Below are 16,918 nucleotides of genomic sequence, written 5' to 3' on the forward strand. Positions count from 1 at the left end.
TGATGTGATCCATGTACAGTATATGTTCTGATCCATGCACAGTATATGATGTGATCCATGTACAGTATATGATGTGATCCATGTACAGTATATGTTCTGAGCCATATACAGTACATTTTCTGATCCATGTACAGTCTATGATGTGATCCATATACAGTATATGTTCTGATCCATATACAGTATATGTTCTGATCCATATACAGTATATGTTCTGATCCATGTGCAGTGCATGGTGTGATCCATGTGCAGTGTATGATCAGTGCAGGGTCTGTGCAGCAGAGTCGGGGGCAGAAGGAGGGATCGAGCTTCACTCTCATGTTCTTCTCGTTCCTCTGTCTCACTGGCGCGGTGACGATGAGCAGGCAGCGGACTCTCTGTTGTCTGGTGCGCACTCTCCCGTCTCCATCGTCAGCTCTCCACGATCACCATGGAAGAGCCTAATTAATGCACGCAGCCTCTACGTGTCCCTCTCCTCGTCCTGCTGCTGCTGGAGCTGGTGCATGCATTTTAAACCTCCGCCGTCACTGAGACCGGACCTGCGAACCCATCACACCCGGACCCACTGGACCAGGACCCGGGGAGGAGGAGAGGAGAGGACCGCGGCTCAACCCTGAAGTCTCCAGGAGAAAAAAGGTAGAGCTCGGCGCATCAGACTGAAGTTAGCCTCTTAGCATAGCTGCCTCTCTGCATGCAGACAGTGATGATGCCTTTATTCCCATCTTTATTTCTAGAGGACAGCAGTTTTTTTTTTTTTATTAATGGCCACTTTCCTCTCGGCGCTGTCATGCTCGGTGGATGAGGAGGTTTTTCATTATTAATAACACAGACTCACTAGAATAAACCTGATCATGTGGACTGTCCACTGAGCTGAGGCTTGTTGTAATAACGCTGCCAGCTGTTTCTGCTGTCTCCTCTTTTTCTGCTGGATTTCACCACATCTTACCTCAGTGGCGTCCAAGCCAAGGGGAAACATATCACCTCGCCAGATGATGGCTATTTTGCTCGTGGAAACCACAGTGTTCATTTTCATGCACGGATGCACGGTCGATGCAGCCGTGGCATTACTATCCAACCCCCCAAAAGGGAGAAAAAGAAAGCGCATGTATTTTACGCATTGTTCTCGCCTCGGCTCGGCTATGAGGCAGAAGAAGCATATCAGAGCACAAAGGAGATGTAGGTTAAAGTCTGGATTCATCACCAGAGCAGCAGCGTCACATAACAGTGACACTCACTGATCATGTGGGTTTTTTCTCTCAATGCAACAATATAAAGATGATTTCTCCTTGGAGCATCAGTGCAATGTGACCTTTTCGGTTTCTTCCTCTGCGGGGCCTGCTCGCAATTCAAGGACTTACACAACTGATGAGACCAACTGAGAGTGGCAGCTCTCAATTCACTCATGTGCTTTCATGGGCTTTGAGCTGCATGGCATCCGTCCTGTTTAACCTTATAGAATATGGTCAGTTTTTTTTAGGAAATGTTGGATTGTTTTGCATCTGAGCCAGGCCATATTTTTTATTGTAGTTTAAGGAAAAAGCTATAGAGAGGAAAGAGGAGCGCATCTGTTTGGACAAATATGTGAATACAATCCAGCAAGGTTCCTTTTGGTGCAGGGATGGTAGATTTAAAAAAAAAAAAAAAATTATATAAACCACTGCTGGTTGTGAGAAATATTTTACATTACTGTGATAAAAACAGAAAGAAAATGCACCAACGTGTTACAGCACACTGGCCTCCTTCAGGGAGACTAACCCTTAGCCACACCAATGAAGGCTGTTCAGTTTTTTCTAGAGCAAGGGTGCTATGGTTTATTTCTTCTTTTGTATCTTATTTGCATGCTTGACTCTCATAATGTCTTTTATATATACACTACACAAAACCTCCTCATATGACCCCAACCATTTATTTGTAAGCCACGTTATATACCTACTTCACTTGACTTCCCATGAGTCCATTCAGAGCACCTCTGCTGCACCTCACACAGTCAGGAAACACACCTTTAGATTTAACTCCATCTTCAAGATGGTGGAATTAAATTGTCAGTATTGGACTTAAACAAAGACACCAAATTCAATTAAGACAATTGGTTAGTTTTTTATGTAGCAAATTTCTCAACCAGGGGGAAATGGTGTGTTTTACAAAGAAAAGAATAAATAGACTGTATCTATATAATGCTTTTCTAGTCTTATCAACCACTCAAACTTCTTTAAAGTAAAAGTACGTTCACACACAGACAGAGCTACAGTACGCAGAGCTCTTTCCATTCTACACCATTCACTGAAGTGAGGAGAAGTGAGGGGATCAGTCTCTTCCCCAGGACACTTTGGAATGCCGACTGGAGGAGCCAGGGATCGCACCAGCAACCTCCTCTACCTCCCGAGCCACAGTCACCATAAAAACTGAATTAAAACTGAAGCTGGACATTGAATTGGCTCCCATTTGAGCAGGAATATTTGAAGCAGTTGTTCATGATGAGTCTGGCATAGCCTTAAAGCAAATCTAACGCATGTAATGGAGCGTGGCCGATCAGTTTGTTTCATGAGTGTACCTGAATCTAATGTTGCGGTTTGAGGACACCTATGATGCGCTCTGTCATCAAGTCATAAAGTGTGCAAAAACGTATTAATGCCACCTGTTCTCACCTTTTTCTCATTCTCAGAGGCAAATAATGCCAGCAGCACCAGAGTCGCTCCCCCTGGTGACGTGCCAGCTCATCGGTCAGACCGCTCTGCCCTCCTATAGCCTCCCTCTCTACCCTGGCAGATCCATGCTGCTGGATGCTCCTCACAGAGCCACGCCCGCACCATGAGCGCCAACGGGCCCACCCCAGACCCAGTCCCAGCCCCCACGGCCCCAGTAGCCCCTCCCGCCGCTACCCCTGCCCCTGCTCCGGCTCCGGCCCCGGCCCCGGCCCCGGCGGCGCCCGCTCCTCCTGCCCTGCCTGCCCCAGCGACCACCACTATCCCAGTAGGTGCGTTGGCACAGAAGAAGCGGCAGCAGTATGCCAAAAGCAAGAAACAGGGCAGTAATGCCAACAGCAGGCCACCAAGGGCTCTGTTCTGCCTCAACCTCAACAACCCCATACGCAGGGCCTGCATCAGCCTGGTGGAGTGGAAGTATCCTTTAACTGTGGCCCTATGTGGGGTAGAGTGCATGTGTGAGTGTGCATGAGGGGGTGAAATTGTTATCGTTAATAGAGTAATCAATTGACGGAAAATTACTAGGCAAATATTTTGATCATTAATAATTTAAGAAATGTATCCTGCAACAACACCAAATATCCTCTGGTTGATTGTGGGGATGTGCTGCTTTTTATTCTAGAACACTATTAAGTGGACATCTTGGTGATTTGGGTTCTTCGTCAATACAAGACATTTGAAAGCATCACCGTGGAGACTTCATTGATGGTCTAATCAATTAGTCAATAAAATAGCTGCCAGACTCATCAATAATAACAATAATTGTTAGTTGTTCTTGTCTAAATCTCACGTTGGATCTTATTTGTAGTAATAATAATGGAGAGAATGAGATCCCTTGCCTTGCAGTTACATCTGGGGTGTAACATCTGATGTCACATCAATGTAATACGGTGGTTTTTGGGAGCGAGTTTTGGCTCATGACCACCTCATTACTTATCTTGTAAACCACTGATGTAATTAGTGGTTACAGAAACAAAAGAAACCAAAAATGCTATTAATGTGATGCACTATTTCTTCAATGTTCAGTCATTTTTCATCCTGTTTTTTCCGTAACTTCTCTTCTCAGGCCATTTGATATCTTTATATTAATTGCCATTTTTGCCAACTGTATGGCCTTAGCTGTCTACGTCCCCTTCCCTGAAGATGATTCAAACTCCATAAACCACGACCTGGTGAGTGGCCTCATTTTTATGTCTTTGTTATTATCCAGTCATCCATTTGGTGCTTGTTGAATCAGCGCTGCTACTTAAACTCAAAGGTTGCAATCAGAGGCGGACTGCTCTTGCCTTGCATAAGGTTGAGCTGGACTGTTTGAGTTGACATGGTCGAAACCTCTTGTGAGAATTTCGGGTCATTATCTTTAAACACATGATTAGAAATAATTAAAGATGATTTCCTCTGGTTCATATCACTCTCTTGACTTTCTTCTCTATTATTTCTATGTATTATAGTTACTTTGTCTTTGATAAATATTGAGATTTAACAGTAATGTGGCTTTGTGTAAAGATGGTGTCGTCATCGGTTCAGTATCTGCTGTGCTCAGAGAAACACCTGACAACTATCCTCATTGGTGCTTTATCATGTCATGGTTTTCCTGTACAGAGGTTTTATTCAGCTTTCTATTTTTAGAAACTTCTCGTCATTGCACCACTCTGTGCACCTTGTGCATGTTTCCTCGTGTGATGAATTATGGGTGTTGTAGTGTTGTAAGCATTGTTCCACAGCTGAGGATGAGTGTGCTCTCCAGAAGCCTGACAGTCACACACAGTGTGGGCCTTAGTTGAGCAGAATTCATCTGTAGTGCTCAATGATTTATGAGCAGCTTATACGGAGCGTCTGCAGACATCTGAATGGTCTTGAAAGCTGCGTCTGAGAGCGGGTGCACGTTACACAGCCTGTTGTAAAAGACGGGCGCTAATGTTTCTCTGTTGGTTACACGGCTGAAGCCACTGTGCGGGATAAGCTGCAGCATCAGTGAAAAGTGTGTCTTGTCCTCTTTAGCAAAGTAAAGGTGCGCTGCTTCCCGGTCTGACCTCCTGCAGGGTGACCTCAGGGTGTTTGTTTACACAGCGGTGCTGCATCAGAGGAAAGTCGGCCATCTGGGACATTACAGTGTCTCATACAGTGTTATACAGTACATTAGGCTTGGTTTAGAGAGAAGTTTGAAAGAGATGGATTGTCTTGATAGTGACAACTGTTAGAAAATGTGCACACGTGCATAAGAAAAATGGAATCTGTTGAAATGTGACGTTAGCTGAAAGAAAGGTTGGATATTGCTAAAACTCATTTGCTGCCCTAATGTTGATATAAATATACCAAGAATAGTGTTTAAACTAAACTAATAGACGTGACTGTGCATGATGGACTGTAGTTGTTGTTTAAAATGCAACAATCTGAACCATTGAATTGATATCAGCATTTATACTGACCTTTCTAAGTGAATCAGACATCAGCCAGAAATGACAAAACCATCTTAAGATAAACATCAGATTGTTTTGGGTCATGTCGGCTTCTTCTGATGAGCAAAGCTACTTTGAAACTAAATCTTCTCCGTTTTATATGAGCTTGCCAATTAATGCTTTCTAATGTGAACAAGGGAACCTGGTTACAAACTCATGCTGACCCTAGTGTTACAGATAACAGCGGACACTTTGGAAGAAAAAGGTGTGTGTAATCAATATCCAGATGCTGCTTTACCTTCACCATGAAAAACTCTGCTCATTAATGTCTCATTAATGTTACCAGGTTCCCTTTTGGCTTTAAATCTGAATTATTAACAAATTGCCACTTTTGCAGTTGTAGTGTGTCACTAAGTTGTGAGAACAAGTGTAGTTTTTTATTTGATGAACGTGGGCGCGATTGTTTATATGTGAAAATAAGCTAAATGGGTTTTATGTGTTTTAGAAAATGAAATCGATGTTAACATGAGGTTTGCTGATTTTGAATCACGGGAGAAACAGTCAGATTGGTGCATCACTGCTTTGACTTTATTTTGACTTGTTATGACGCAAAGTGCTGCTGTGAACTAAATAAATGTTTTACTACAAAGAAGAGATGTGAGGTCAAGAGAAGCTACTTTCAGCCGTGCGGCAGCTCTGTTGTGTTGTAAATGGCTGTTGAGCTAAACAGCTCTCAGTGACAGCTCACACTCACTAATATGAGCCGAGCTTTGGACTAATTGACCCTGGCTAAGTGTTGACAGGTGCTTATTTCATACTGGACAAACCATTATGAGCTTAAAGAGCATTTTACATTCTTATTGTTCAGAGCTTCACTTGGTCATGTGATGAAGGTTCTCTGAAAGAGAGAAAGGCCTTGAAGCATTTGAATATTGACCACTAATGTCCCAATGTAGGAATGCCAGGATGTGAAACCAAAATTCTTCATCTTGTATCTTGACAAGGGAAAACGTAACCATGACACCCATCTCCAACCCGCTGCCCCCGCTGCAGGTGGAGTTTGTTGAGCTCTCGTTTATGGAGCGACGCATGCGAGCTAGTTCAGGCAGCCAGCTCGAGCTGCGCTGCTCCAATCATGTGACATACATCAAGTGACATACCTCACTCTCCACAACCATCTATAATACACACCCACCTTATCAGGTGGTCTATTTAAGCAGAGAGAAATTTTCCATCATCCCCTTTGCTCGCACTGCTGCTGCAGCATTGCTACCAGTTGCTTCAGCCCCTCCACCACCCCAGCATCCACCTGTAGGCTCCGACGGGGGGGTTACAAGTATTTGCTCATCACTCCCATCATTCCTGTGTAATCATACGGGGGAGTGATTAACTTGGAGCCTAGACGCCAAACACTAAACCTGTTCTACGGAAGAAAACTTCTCCATACTGACATCCAAGTGTCTGTAAGCCCCGACATTCAAATCTGACTCGAGCCTAAATATCCTATATCCTCCTCTGGAGCCGTGTTCAGAGGTGGATCACAGTGGACATTTAGGCCAAAAACATGGTGTAAATGACTCCATCATCGGCATAGTGGTGAGTCAGCATAGAGTCAGTTGTCTGGAGCTGTATGGGTATTACTGTGCAATATTTGTAACTTAATTCTAATAGAGCAGATATAGTTCTTCTCTAAACATATGTGTCAGGTGGACACCCATTCAAAATGAACTAGAAATGTTTTGTTTTAAATACTATCATGGACGAGACCAAGTAGAGGTGAGAGGACAAGCTGATAAAAAGATGGATATTAGATACAAAGATATCTTTCGTATTTTGGGATTTTGTCTAACCCTTATAGTCAGGACAGAGTTTTAAAGATGCTCCTCTCTGCATATACAGAGTCTTCTTTACCTGCTCCATGTGTTTTTCTGCTTACAGCGGTTATACTGACTCTTGTCTTGCACTACAGCCAGCTTTACATTGCTTGCACAGGACTTTGGTTTAATTCTGCAGTGTCAACGTTAACTCACCAGAGGGTAAATAATGCAATCTCTCTCTTTTCAGCAGAGGTTGAACAATTCAATACTTTTTAGTTGAGTGCAGGTGTGTGCCAGCTCGGCCGTAGTCGTTCCACAGAACTCACGCTGTTCTCGCAGGAGGAGCGCTACAGAGCAAAATGCTGAGCTAGTGTTGCTCTTGTCGACAGCAGGTAAGGCTGTCGGGAAGATTGCCATTTCACATACTCTCTGCTCTGCAGCCTCACAGGTGGACTGAGGACTGATATGAAACCCGAGGTGGGGTGCTGAGAGGCCTGATGTGTAAAGCAAGGATCAAATTATATGGCAGGGCAGCAGAACTACGCGGGCTTTAACTCAGTGTCACACTCAGAGTAGGTATAACTTTCAACACACAGGGACACTGAGAGTCTGATACACACCAGCTGACTTGTAGGGCCTGTGTAGACTGTTCGCTCAGTGCAGTGTCACTGAGGATTCTCAGTCACATTAGCTTCTGAAAGCTAAAAAAAGGCTGCTTCTGTTCTTTTGCTCATGCTACACTGTGTAGACAGTGTGTAGGTGCTGCACAGATGCAGTGAGATAAAACAGTGCATTGCTGCAAAGTCATAGAGGCCTTAGCAGCATGAGTCTCCCCGTCTTGTTAGTAAGGCTTGGTTAAATGCAGCAGCTCATTATAAATAGAAAGCAATTTCCTCCTCAGGCGGAACACAGGGCAAAAGATTGGGGTCTTGCTACCACCAAGGGGCACAAGTGAGTAACAGGAAGTACACATGCGCACGTGAGACAACAATCTCTGTCAGGATCTCACAGTCATTTCTAAATCTTTTCTTACTTCCCTCTCCTTTTCTTCCTCTTCCCTTTGTTGAGTCATTTCACCAGAATAGTAAGAAATGCGCACACATCCCGTCCTTGCACATGGATGTCCTTGTCACCCACCTTGTCTGTGGGACAGACAAATCGTCTGCAACCCTCCTGCCTTTGCTTTAAGGTCATTTCTGACTTATCTGAGACTCAACACCCCGGGCAGCTCCCGCTGAAGGTAGCTGAGCAAAACAATGACCTTTTCATGGTGAACATGATTCATAAATCTTATCCTTCGTAAAGGAAACATGCAGCGAATCGCGTCCAGTATCATGTAGTGTTTGCCCGTATCATTGTTATTGCATAATGCCTCAGCCGCAGAGCTATTTATTTTACTGGGGACAAAAAGGACAGAAACATGTAAAGACTGAAATGTGTGCGTACGAAGTGATAGGGAGGTCATTTGGATGCCGTCGCAGTTGGAGTCAGTTTCACATTCAGATGCTCTTACAATGTCAGCATTTTTTAAAACAGGAATCATTTAGCTAATTCTAAAATATCTTAATCATTTACTACCCTATATCATATCTAGATTTGATGTAATTATTAAATTAAATTTAGAGATGGTTGTTGTGAATGACTGTTCTCCTCATTTAAGATTTACAAGTGAAGCTCTCTTAACGTAATGACAATTAAAATGCTTGTCATCTACCAGCAATGTAATATGTTACAGGGTTTTCTACTCTGACAGACAGCACAGATCATTCAGTAACTCACATGACAGGACTTTGTAGAACTATTTTACAACACATACAATTACATTTGAATTCCTAATTTAGCACAAAATGATCCATAAAAAGACAACATTTTATTGTCAAAGGTTATGTACTTATACTTCTCTTGGTATGCATGATGTAAAGTTCTGCTTGTGTCACAAGATTTCTAATTATACTCTGTAAAATTGGCTTAGCCTTAGCTTTGGCTGGCTCACTACTGCCTTTCAGCTTTTACTGGCCACAGTATATAAGCACAATCTGTTGACCAGCAGGCAGCACTAGTTCCTGCCACAGGTTCAAATACAGATTCACGTATCACACAGATGTAGCATCAGTTTCACTTTGAACCTCACATCAACAGTAAGATCAGATAGTTTAACACCAACTGACTCTGAGGCCCGAAGCTCAACAGCACAGAGGACGTACTTTAGCAGCGTGTGCTAATATATATTTAATACGACTAAGTCATTAGTACACACTGTGCTCCACAAAATGAGCAACTACAACCTCAGAAGTCATTTCTGATGTAAATACCAACAACCATCATGTTGCCAAACTGGTGATTTGAAGTCAATGCCTGTTGACTGATCACGGTCACGCTGTGCTTCACTGTGACAAGCCGCCACTGAGAGGCTCCCAGTGGTTCATGTCCAACAACATTAGAGGCACAATACAGTGAAGGGTTTATTTTTAAAAGACGTTTATGACGCAAACTATTTAAAGTTTAGTAGTTAGTTGGTTTTTAAGCTGAAAATTTGTTTGTAAATTATTCCATTCATTAGGTGCCTTAAAGCCTGAAAAATGTCCTTTCCAATTAAGTCCAGACTTAACAACAACAACAGAACAACAACTGGCTAAATGAGCCAAGAATGTTTGTATCATTAACAATGATTTTGTCATTCTTTTGTACAAAAGTGCCTCATGCTGATACAGTAACTGTGCACTTTGCTTTAGAGTCTCTCATGGACAAACTAAGATTAATAAAATAGCAAACTAGAGTAATAAATGGTAAAATATAAATTATACGTCATCTGTATTCTACTGCACTGCCGGGTGTATGAGCATAAACCTTGTGTTTACCTTCGTCAAGGAGATTATGCTTTCATCTGTGTTTGTTTGTTTGTTTGTTTGTTTGTTTGTTAGCAGAACTATGCAAAAACTGAACCGATTTCCATGAAATTCTGTGGAGGGGTGGAGAATGACCGTAGGAAGAGTCCATAAATTAAAATATATATTTAGAATATAGGACAAGATGTTGAATATCCCTTGTACGCTTTATATATAAATTTATATAAATTTCAGAATGGATCTGGATGAATGGGCGAATCCAGGAATTGTTTTCACTTTCTTTTAAGTGGCGAGATAGAGAATGGATTTAAGACACAAGCTGCCACTGTGTCCTTTGGAACAACTTCTTCTCATCACTGTCTGCTACAGTCTTCGTAATAATTGTATATCTAAGTCTATAGGCTGAGGAAGTTACTGACCTGGATTTTCGTTGGAGGAGAGGTTTATTTTGGAGGCACTATTGTGTGGTATAAGAGCCAAAACGTGTACCCGATGAAGCAGTCAGCTGTGTGTGTGTGTGTGTGTGTGTGTGTGTGTGTGTGTGTGTGTGTGTGTACTGGCTGGCACAAGCAACAACGTCTGGACTGTGGCCTCCCATAGAGACGATGGTGGAAGTATGTGTTTAGTCACTTAACGTAACTGCTCATTTGTGGCTCACACTAGCAGTGTCCCTGCTCGTTATCTTGAATGTGTATTTCTGTGTGTGTGTGTGTGTGTGTCAGTGTGTGTGAGAGAGAGAGAGAGAGAGAGAGAGAGAGAGAGAGAGAGAGAGAGAGAGAGAGAAGAGGGAGAGAGGAGAGAGTCAGAGCTGTGTTAGCTTTGTGTGGGCAGTGCACAGTGTGTGTGAGTGCATCCCTGATAAAGTACAACAGTGGAGCATGTGCGTCAAACAGAGCATCTTAAAGGAAAACAGACGATTTGCGGATTGATTCATTCTTTCTCTCTGGTTATGTAAATAACTGGTATGAACTGGGACTGTGAGGCAGACTGAACTCCACATTCACAGATGATATTTAACATGTGAGACATGAACTGAGTGTGATGGCCACAGCCACAGAGCTGAAAGAGAAACATGGTCAAATTCATAGAGTCTCACTACATTCACATGCAACATACACATTTAAAAATACAGAGGCCTGAAAGATGGATCAGCATGAGGGTGTTTTTCTTTGTGTGAAGTTATAGTCTATATTATGAATTCATTTTGTTTCATATCAGCCAGTATATATGTCTCCCTCTTGTTTTAATCTTTTCAAATGAAGGAAGGAAATAACTGATTCCTTAGCGAAGAAAAAGGAAGGAGGAATAGATACATCTCCAGGAAGGGTGGAAATAAAAGAGGGAGTTGAAAAAGGACAGCAAAAATTATGGGTAAAGGAAGGTAAACATCTTTTTTTCCATTCATCCAAAAAACTGTTATTGGTCTGGAAGCTAAAGAAGTTGTGTTCAAATTAGCAAACTGAAGATTGTGGGTTAAATCAGTTGCACATTGTAGGTAAACATTCTACTGGATTATGTGAGTGTGGACGTCCTAATGTAGAAAAGGAAAGTTGTTATAAGAGATTGTTCAAGAGTAAAACAATTTTCCATAAAATCTTTCTTTGGTCAGAATGAGAATCCTCATCTGATCATTAAAGCAGTTTTGCAGTTCCTGTATGATTCAGGGTTCTATATGAAAATGGGAGTGTTCTAGTGTCAGTTAGATTTGATCCTGCAGAGGTTTAATACTCTGGTTGAGATGAATCCCATTTTGTGAAAAGTCACCCTGTGTTTGTTTCTCCTTTGACTGCTGGGTCCCTGACACTCAGGTTGACCCGGAATCAAACTGGGAAGAGTTGTTATAGACTAAACAATGACGAGAGTTACCAAACCCAGACACATTGATGGAGACACCTGCACCTTTTAGGCAGCTTCTGCGACACACTTTTTCCTTTGACACAACTATTTGTTCCATTCTTTTGGTTTCCATGGCAGCTACTATACGTCACATATACAGCCTTGCATGGACACACATCTGCAAGCATGACTGCATGTTCATGCAGATGAACTGTACAGTAACAGAACATTAACTTTCACAAATGAACAAACACCAAAAATGTTGGAGAGATCACGAGTTTTACTTTTGTCATTTGTATTCTGTTGCCTGTGTCTATATTTAAATGTGAAATGGAGAGCGTGGGCTGACCTGAAATGCTTAACTCTGTGTCAGGTGTGTTAGTGTTTAGGTGGCAGATGTAGACTTTGCAACATTTGCACGATTAGACGACATCAAGAGGAGCTTTGATGGTTTTGCTAATGAGCTCCATTCCCCCTTCACTCTTTAAACTTTGAAGATCTCTTTACAGGCTGATGCAGACTGGCTGACACATGGCTGGTGACAGCTTCGGCATTTTGGGAATTGAGGAAACGGCTACAGCTTGATTCAATGATTGCGTTATATTCTGTGTGTCGATTGTGTAACTTTAGGGCAGAACTAGGTTATACATCGGCAACAACCTTATGCAACGGATACTCAGTGTGATGTTGTGTTTCTTTGTGAAGCTATTTGCTTGGTGTGGGTATGACCTGCACTCGTGGTGTTTTCCTCGGCAGTGGGACATCCACATCCTCACACACCTCCAGCCTGCCCCCACAGTGCTTCACACACATAAACGTGTGTGTACACTACACACGCTATGCTACACACAAACTGTACACACAAACACATGGGCACAGCTAAGTGATAAAGAACAGGGCATTAGAGCAGATGAGCTGAACATTATGTTGTATTTTGTGTTGTTGTTGTTGGATTCAAATTTTCATGCGTTCAAGTAGAAACAAGAGATGTTGTTTCATTCACTGTTTTAGTTTTGGATCTTCAGTGTTACATTCCATATTTTTACAATTTTTCCCTTCACGATAACAATTCTTATACCTGGACTTTTGTGTAGCGGCTGATACTGAGTAACAATATGATAACAGTGCATTTAGAAAAAAAACTTATATATTTTAATATTGTATAATATTATAATATATAATACATTCTTTGTATTATTTGCTACTGACCCTGTATGGAAATGATGATTATTATCATTGTCGTGTGGCCTGGCTCAGGTTAAGAAAATACATGCAGAGAATGAATCTCATAGAGTTTCATTTATTATTTAGTTTGATAGTTCTAGGAATACACAGCAGTTACTTAATTAAATGGGTACAAATAATAAGACCTTTATTAGATTGCTAGTTTTGGCAACACTATTGCCACCCCATCAAACTGAGGTCTTGCATACAGAACATGCCACCGTTTTACTGGTGGGACTTTCCAGCTTGAATTATTGCCAAGTTGCTGACATTTTAGTTAGACCTTGCAAACTCTATGCTACCACATACCACCTCTTCTTCACCGCTCTAAAAACACTGCTTGTCAGTGGCAGTACAGCACAACTGCCTTTTTGAAGCGGCAAAGAAGAAATTGCATGTTTTATCTGGGTGAGACTGATATATTTTAAACATGTGGAATCTGATTGGTACATAGATCTGTGTACTCACCCATGCTCAGAATATGTTACAATAAATAAAACATCTATATTTTAGTTGATGTACAAACTGATTCAACTGGTGGTGCAGCAGACCTTATTAAAAGATGCAAAAGACAAACCCCATGCATAACACACACTGGAACAGCCATCCCAACATAGTCTGCTCACTCAAGCGCACTTACTTACTGTGCAAACCTGCAAGAGTAGGCGGTGAAGAAGCACTAAATGCTGGCTGCCCTCACCCCCCCTGGCTTAGCTGGGTGGCACTGACTGATCTATACAGACAGGGGAAGGCAAGGGAGTTGGGGAGAGATGGAGAGAGAGCGTGGGGGGAGGAGAGTGATGCGGGAAGTCCTACAGAATACACGCCTGCTCATTGTGTGCAGAATCAGATCCGAAATGACATTATTACGTTTCTGTGACACTCAGGAGATATCTGCTCTCAAACTGTCCCTCAGCTGACGGCTGCAGAGTTTTGATTAGTTTAAAGTAATGTGTTGGCTGCTGTGTGGTGTGTCGGTGCTGTTGTACTGTCCACTGTGCTACATATGGCTTGCTCTGACATTGTCGTTGTTGCGTATAGTGTGTTGTGTTTTCACTGCCGAAGCGCGCACAGATATCAAACATGCATGTTGTCACTGTGACTCATGTGACTGGGCTCGTCGCCACATGCTCAGATGTGGTCTTACATATACACACACATGTGGCGATGAGACACTCTCCGACTTAATAAGAGAGCTATATAAATTAAGCTTATTATTGTTATTATTATTGTTATTATTATTATTATTATTAATAATAATAATAATATATTGCTAGCAGTTTCCCCTGTTTCAACTCTTTATTCTAAACTAAGCTAACCGTCTGCACTTATATCAAACTTTTCCTCAAGTTACTCTCAGAAAATAAGTCAACTAGTGTTTTTCCCAAAACACCAAATGATTCCTTCAAATGCTGTTTCAGTAACTGTTGAACATCAGTGATTATTAAATATGATACGTCTGGGTTCGTAGTTGCAGGAGCAATAGCCTGTATTTAGCCTGTGAGGTACTGTGATACGTTTTGATTCCCATGGCCTCACTTCAGGAAACTGTCATTTAAAATGGACTTTATATAGATAATAGAAGATAATGTTTGATCAGTTTTAGTGACACTGCAAGATGTTCCTTGTCCCAGTCCCTCTCCTTAATACGCACAAAATTAACTGATTAATTTCCTGTGTGTAGTCTGCAGGAGGATGCACTGGGCCTCCTGAGCACTGCAAACATGCGTGTCTGAATTGTAAATAGGTTTACATAGCTGCTATCTGCCTGGCTCAGTCCTATGGCGAGTCAGAGGAAGGCATCATGAGATGAACTGAGACATGAACACTGACCCTGTGGGAGAGATAGGGGCCTGTTCAGCTGTGAGAGCGCAGGAGTATCGTGCATTATGCTGTGTGGTCTATTGCTCTGCATGAGTTCTTTGTGTCCTGTTAATGTGCATTTAGGGACGTGTGTGTGTGTGTGTGTGTGTGTGTGTGTGTGTGTGTGTGTGTGTGTGTGTGTGTGTGTGTGTGTGTGTGTGTGTGGATGTGTGTGTGTGTGTGTGTGTGTGTGTGTGTGTGTGTGTGTGTGTGTGTGTGTGTGTGTGTGTGCGTGATTGCATGATGTATCTTGTTGTGATAATGTGACAAGATAGCAGTAAGTGAGGTGAACATATAAGTGCTGATAGAATGCATATGGTGCAGTATAATGATAAAAGAGGACATATTACAGTGAGTCTCTTTACAGCACAAATAAATGAAGATGAGTCAGAGATATTTATGGTCCTCCCCAAAGGCCTCTGTCCTCACTGTCATTGTCTCTCTTCCTTTTTTTTTCAACCATTTTATTGGAAAAAATGTTTTTAAACATCCCTGGAAACAAACACACATCAGTGCAGAAGAGAACAACTGAAAACACACACACACGCACACAAAAGCCCTGATTGTTGCATCAGTGCAGATCAGATCATTTTTTTATCTTGTTAAAAGGTGTCTGAATTTTAGGTCACTCAGGCTCCTGTAATTGTAGTCCAGAAATGCTTCCTGTAGTTTTCATCTCTGAGATTCATCTGATTATTATTATTTTGATTATGTATTTCTTTACTCATCTCGCAATTTCCATTTTCATTAACATTGTCATTTCATGAGATTGAATTGGGAGGGAGGGGGTCAGGGATAAAAAAATAATCAAAATATTGAGAGACGATTTTTTTCCAGCAAAATATTTTTCCTAGAAAAATATTGAGAAAAAGATCGAATCCCCCTCCACTCAGAACTGAGTGATTCCAGAAGGAAATAAAAAAGATCAGACATGTAAAAATCTTGTATTCATTAGTCACTAAAACATGTTTCTGCTAATTTACCATGTTACTGCAGCAGCGGCTTACAGTCGTCTTTTGGTCTGTAAATGCCTCTGAAATTGTTCACTCGTCCCTCTGTCACTTTTTGTCCATCTTCGTATGAATCGCTCTGTTCTCTCTGCTCCCCCCGGCCTGAGCATGCTCATGTCACAGAGGCAGCAGCCAAGAGCTTAACTCAACCTTTTTACTGCAGTAACAAAGAGGGCCACGTCTCTTATTCTGGGCTAAGTGCTTCTCACAATCTGCAGTAAATGGTTGGGAAAACAAGCCCCGCAGCCCACAGTGCTCTTGCGCTGCCGTTATTGTGTCCACAGAGAACACAGAGCAGAGGATTAAGGACTCCCTCAGGTGGAAGAGGTTATTATGTTTTTAATAATATGTTAGTGTCTGTGCATTTGTCTGTATTGTATATTATAATAATCCATGGAGGTCCCATGGGAAAAGCGAAATGACGGTGTCTTGTACATTCAGTGTAGAGTTGTACTGATGGACTGATAATGTGAAGACCAGCCTATAGGCAGAGTTTACGTTGACCTGCCTCTTGCATAAAGGATGAAGAGGTCCTCTCTCTTGTTTCATATCCCCAGGGAGGTCCCAGGACCGTCCTAAACTGCTGAGTCACCCTGTGGTGTGTCCACCTCCAGCTTCTCACACATCTCACTGCATTAATATGCACACAACACCTTTATCTAAGCTCTGTGTGCCTCAGTTGTCAGTTTCACTCCCGGCCGACCTCGACCTGATGGCTTCATGTTCCTGTGTTCTCTCTGTCTTTGAAACAACCGCAGGAAGGCACAATGTTGAGTTACATCACTGGCTCTAATCTGTATGTGTCCCTCTAAACACAGCCATTTTATTCAAATTCTCTGTGTCCCGTTTTTACCTCCACCGAGGAGGTAAGGTTTGTCTGTTGGTTGGTTGGTAGTGTTATTTGTCAGCAGATTAACACAAAAACTACTGACTGCACAAAACCTGGTGGAAGAATGAATCATTTTTTTATAACCTTTTTTATTGTGAGTTTTTTTTTGTTGACATTTTCACCAATTTCCCAGGAAACAATTCATGGATCTTCTTTTACAAATTAGACATATTTAGGGGACTGATTTCTATGAGTGTGTGCAATTTGGTGCAGCTCCGAATAAAAATCATAATCTAGCAGATTTAAATTTTGTTTCAGGCTTTATTTCAGCCTCTGTATAGCAAGTACAGACACAAACCTACCCACCAACGGGTAGCAGTAATAATGTAATGCAT

General features: G+C 41.9%; 1 protein-coding gene across 6 annotated transcripts in view; it reads left to right on the forward strand.

Annotated features, from left to right (window-relative positions):
- The first annotated feature begins 220 nt into the window (after nucleotides 1-220).
- The window catches only part of cacna1da (calcium channel, voltage-dependent, L type, alpha 1D subunit, a), a 63,419-nt gene continuing 46,721 nt past the window's right edge, over nucleotides 221-16,918 (forward strand). For 4 of the 6 annotated variants that reach the window (XM_034585117.1, XM_034585118.1, XM_034585121.1 and 1 more), the window contains exons 1-3: nucleotides 222-633; nucleotides 2,660-3,116; nucleotides 3,766-3,871. In XM_034585117.1, coding sequence (XP_034441008.1) covers nucleotides 2,806-3,116; nucleotides 3,766-3,871 — 417 coding nt within the window. In that variant the 5' untranslated portion in view covers nucleotides 222-633; nucleotides 2,660-2,805. Of the gene's footprint in view, nucleotides 634-2,659; nucleotides 3,117-3,765; nucleotides 3,872-16,918 lie in introns of all 6 variants that reach the window. The other 2 variants (XM_034585119.1, XM_034585120.1) reach the window with 1 other exon arrangement.

Source organism: Hippoglossus hippoglossus, chromosome 5, assembly GCF_009819705.1.
Source record: "Hippoglossus hippoglossus isolate fHipHip1 chromosome 5, fHipHip1.pri, whole genome shotgun sequence".
In the NCBI taxonomy this organism is placed as follows: Eukaryota; Metazoa; Chordata; class Actinopteri; order Pleuronectiformes; family Pleuronectidae; genus Hippoglossus; species Hippoglossus hippoglossus.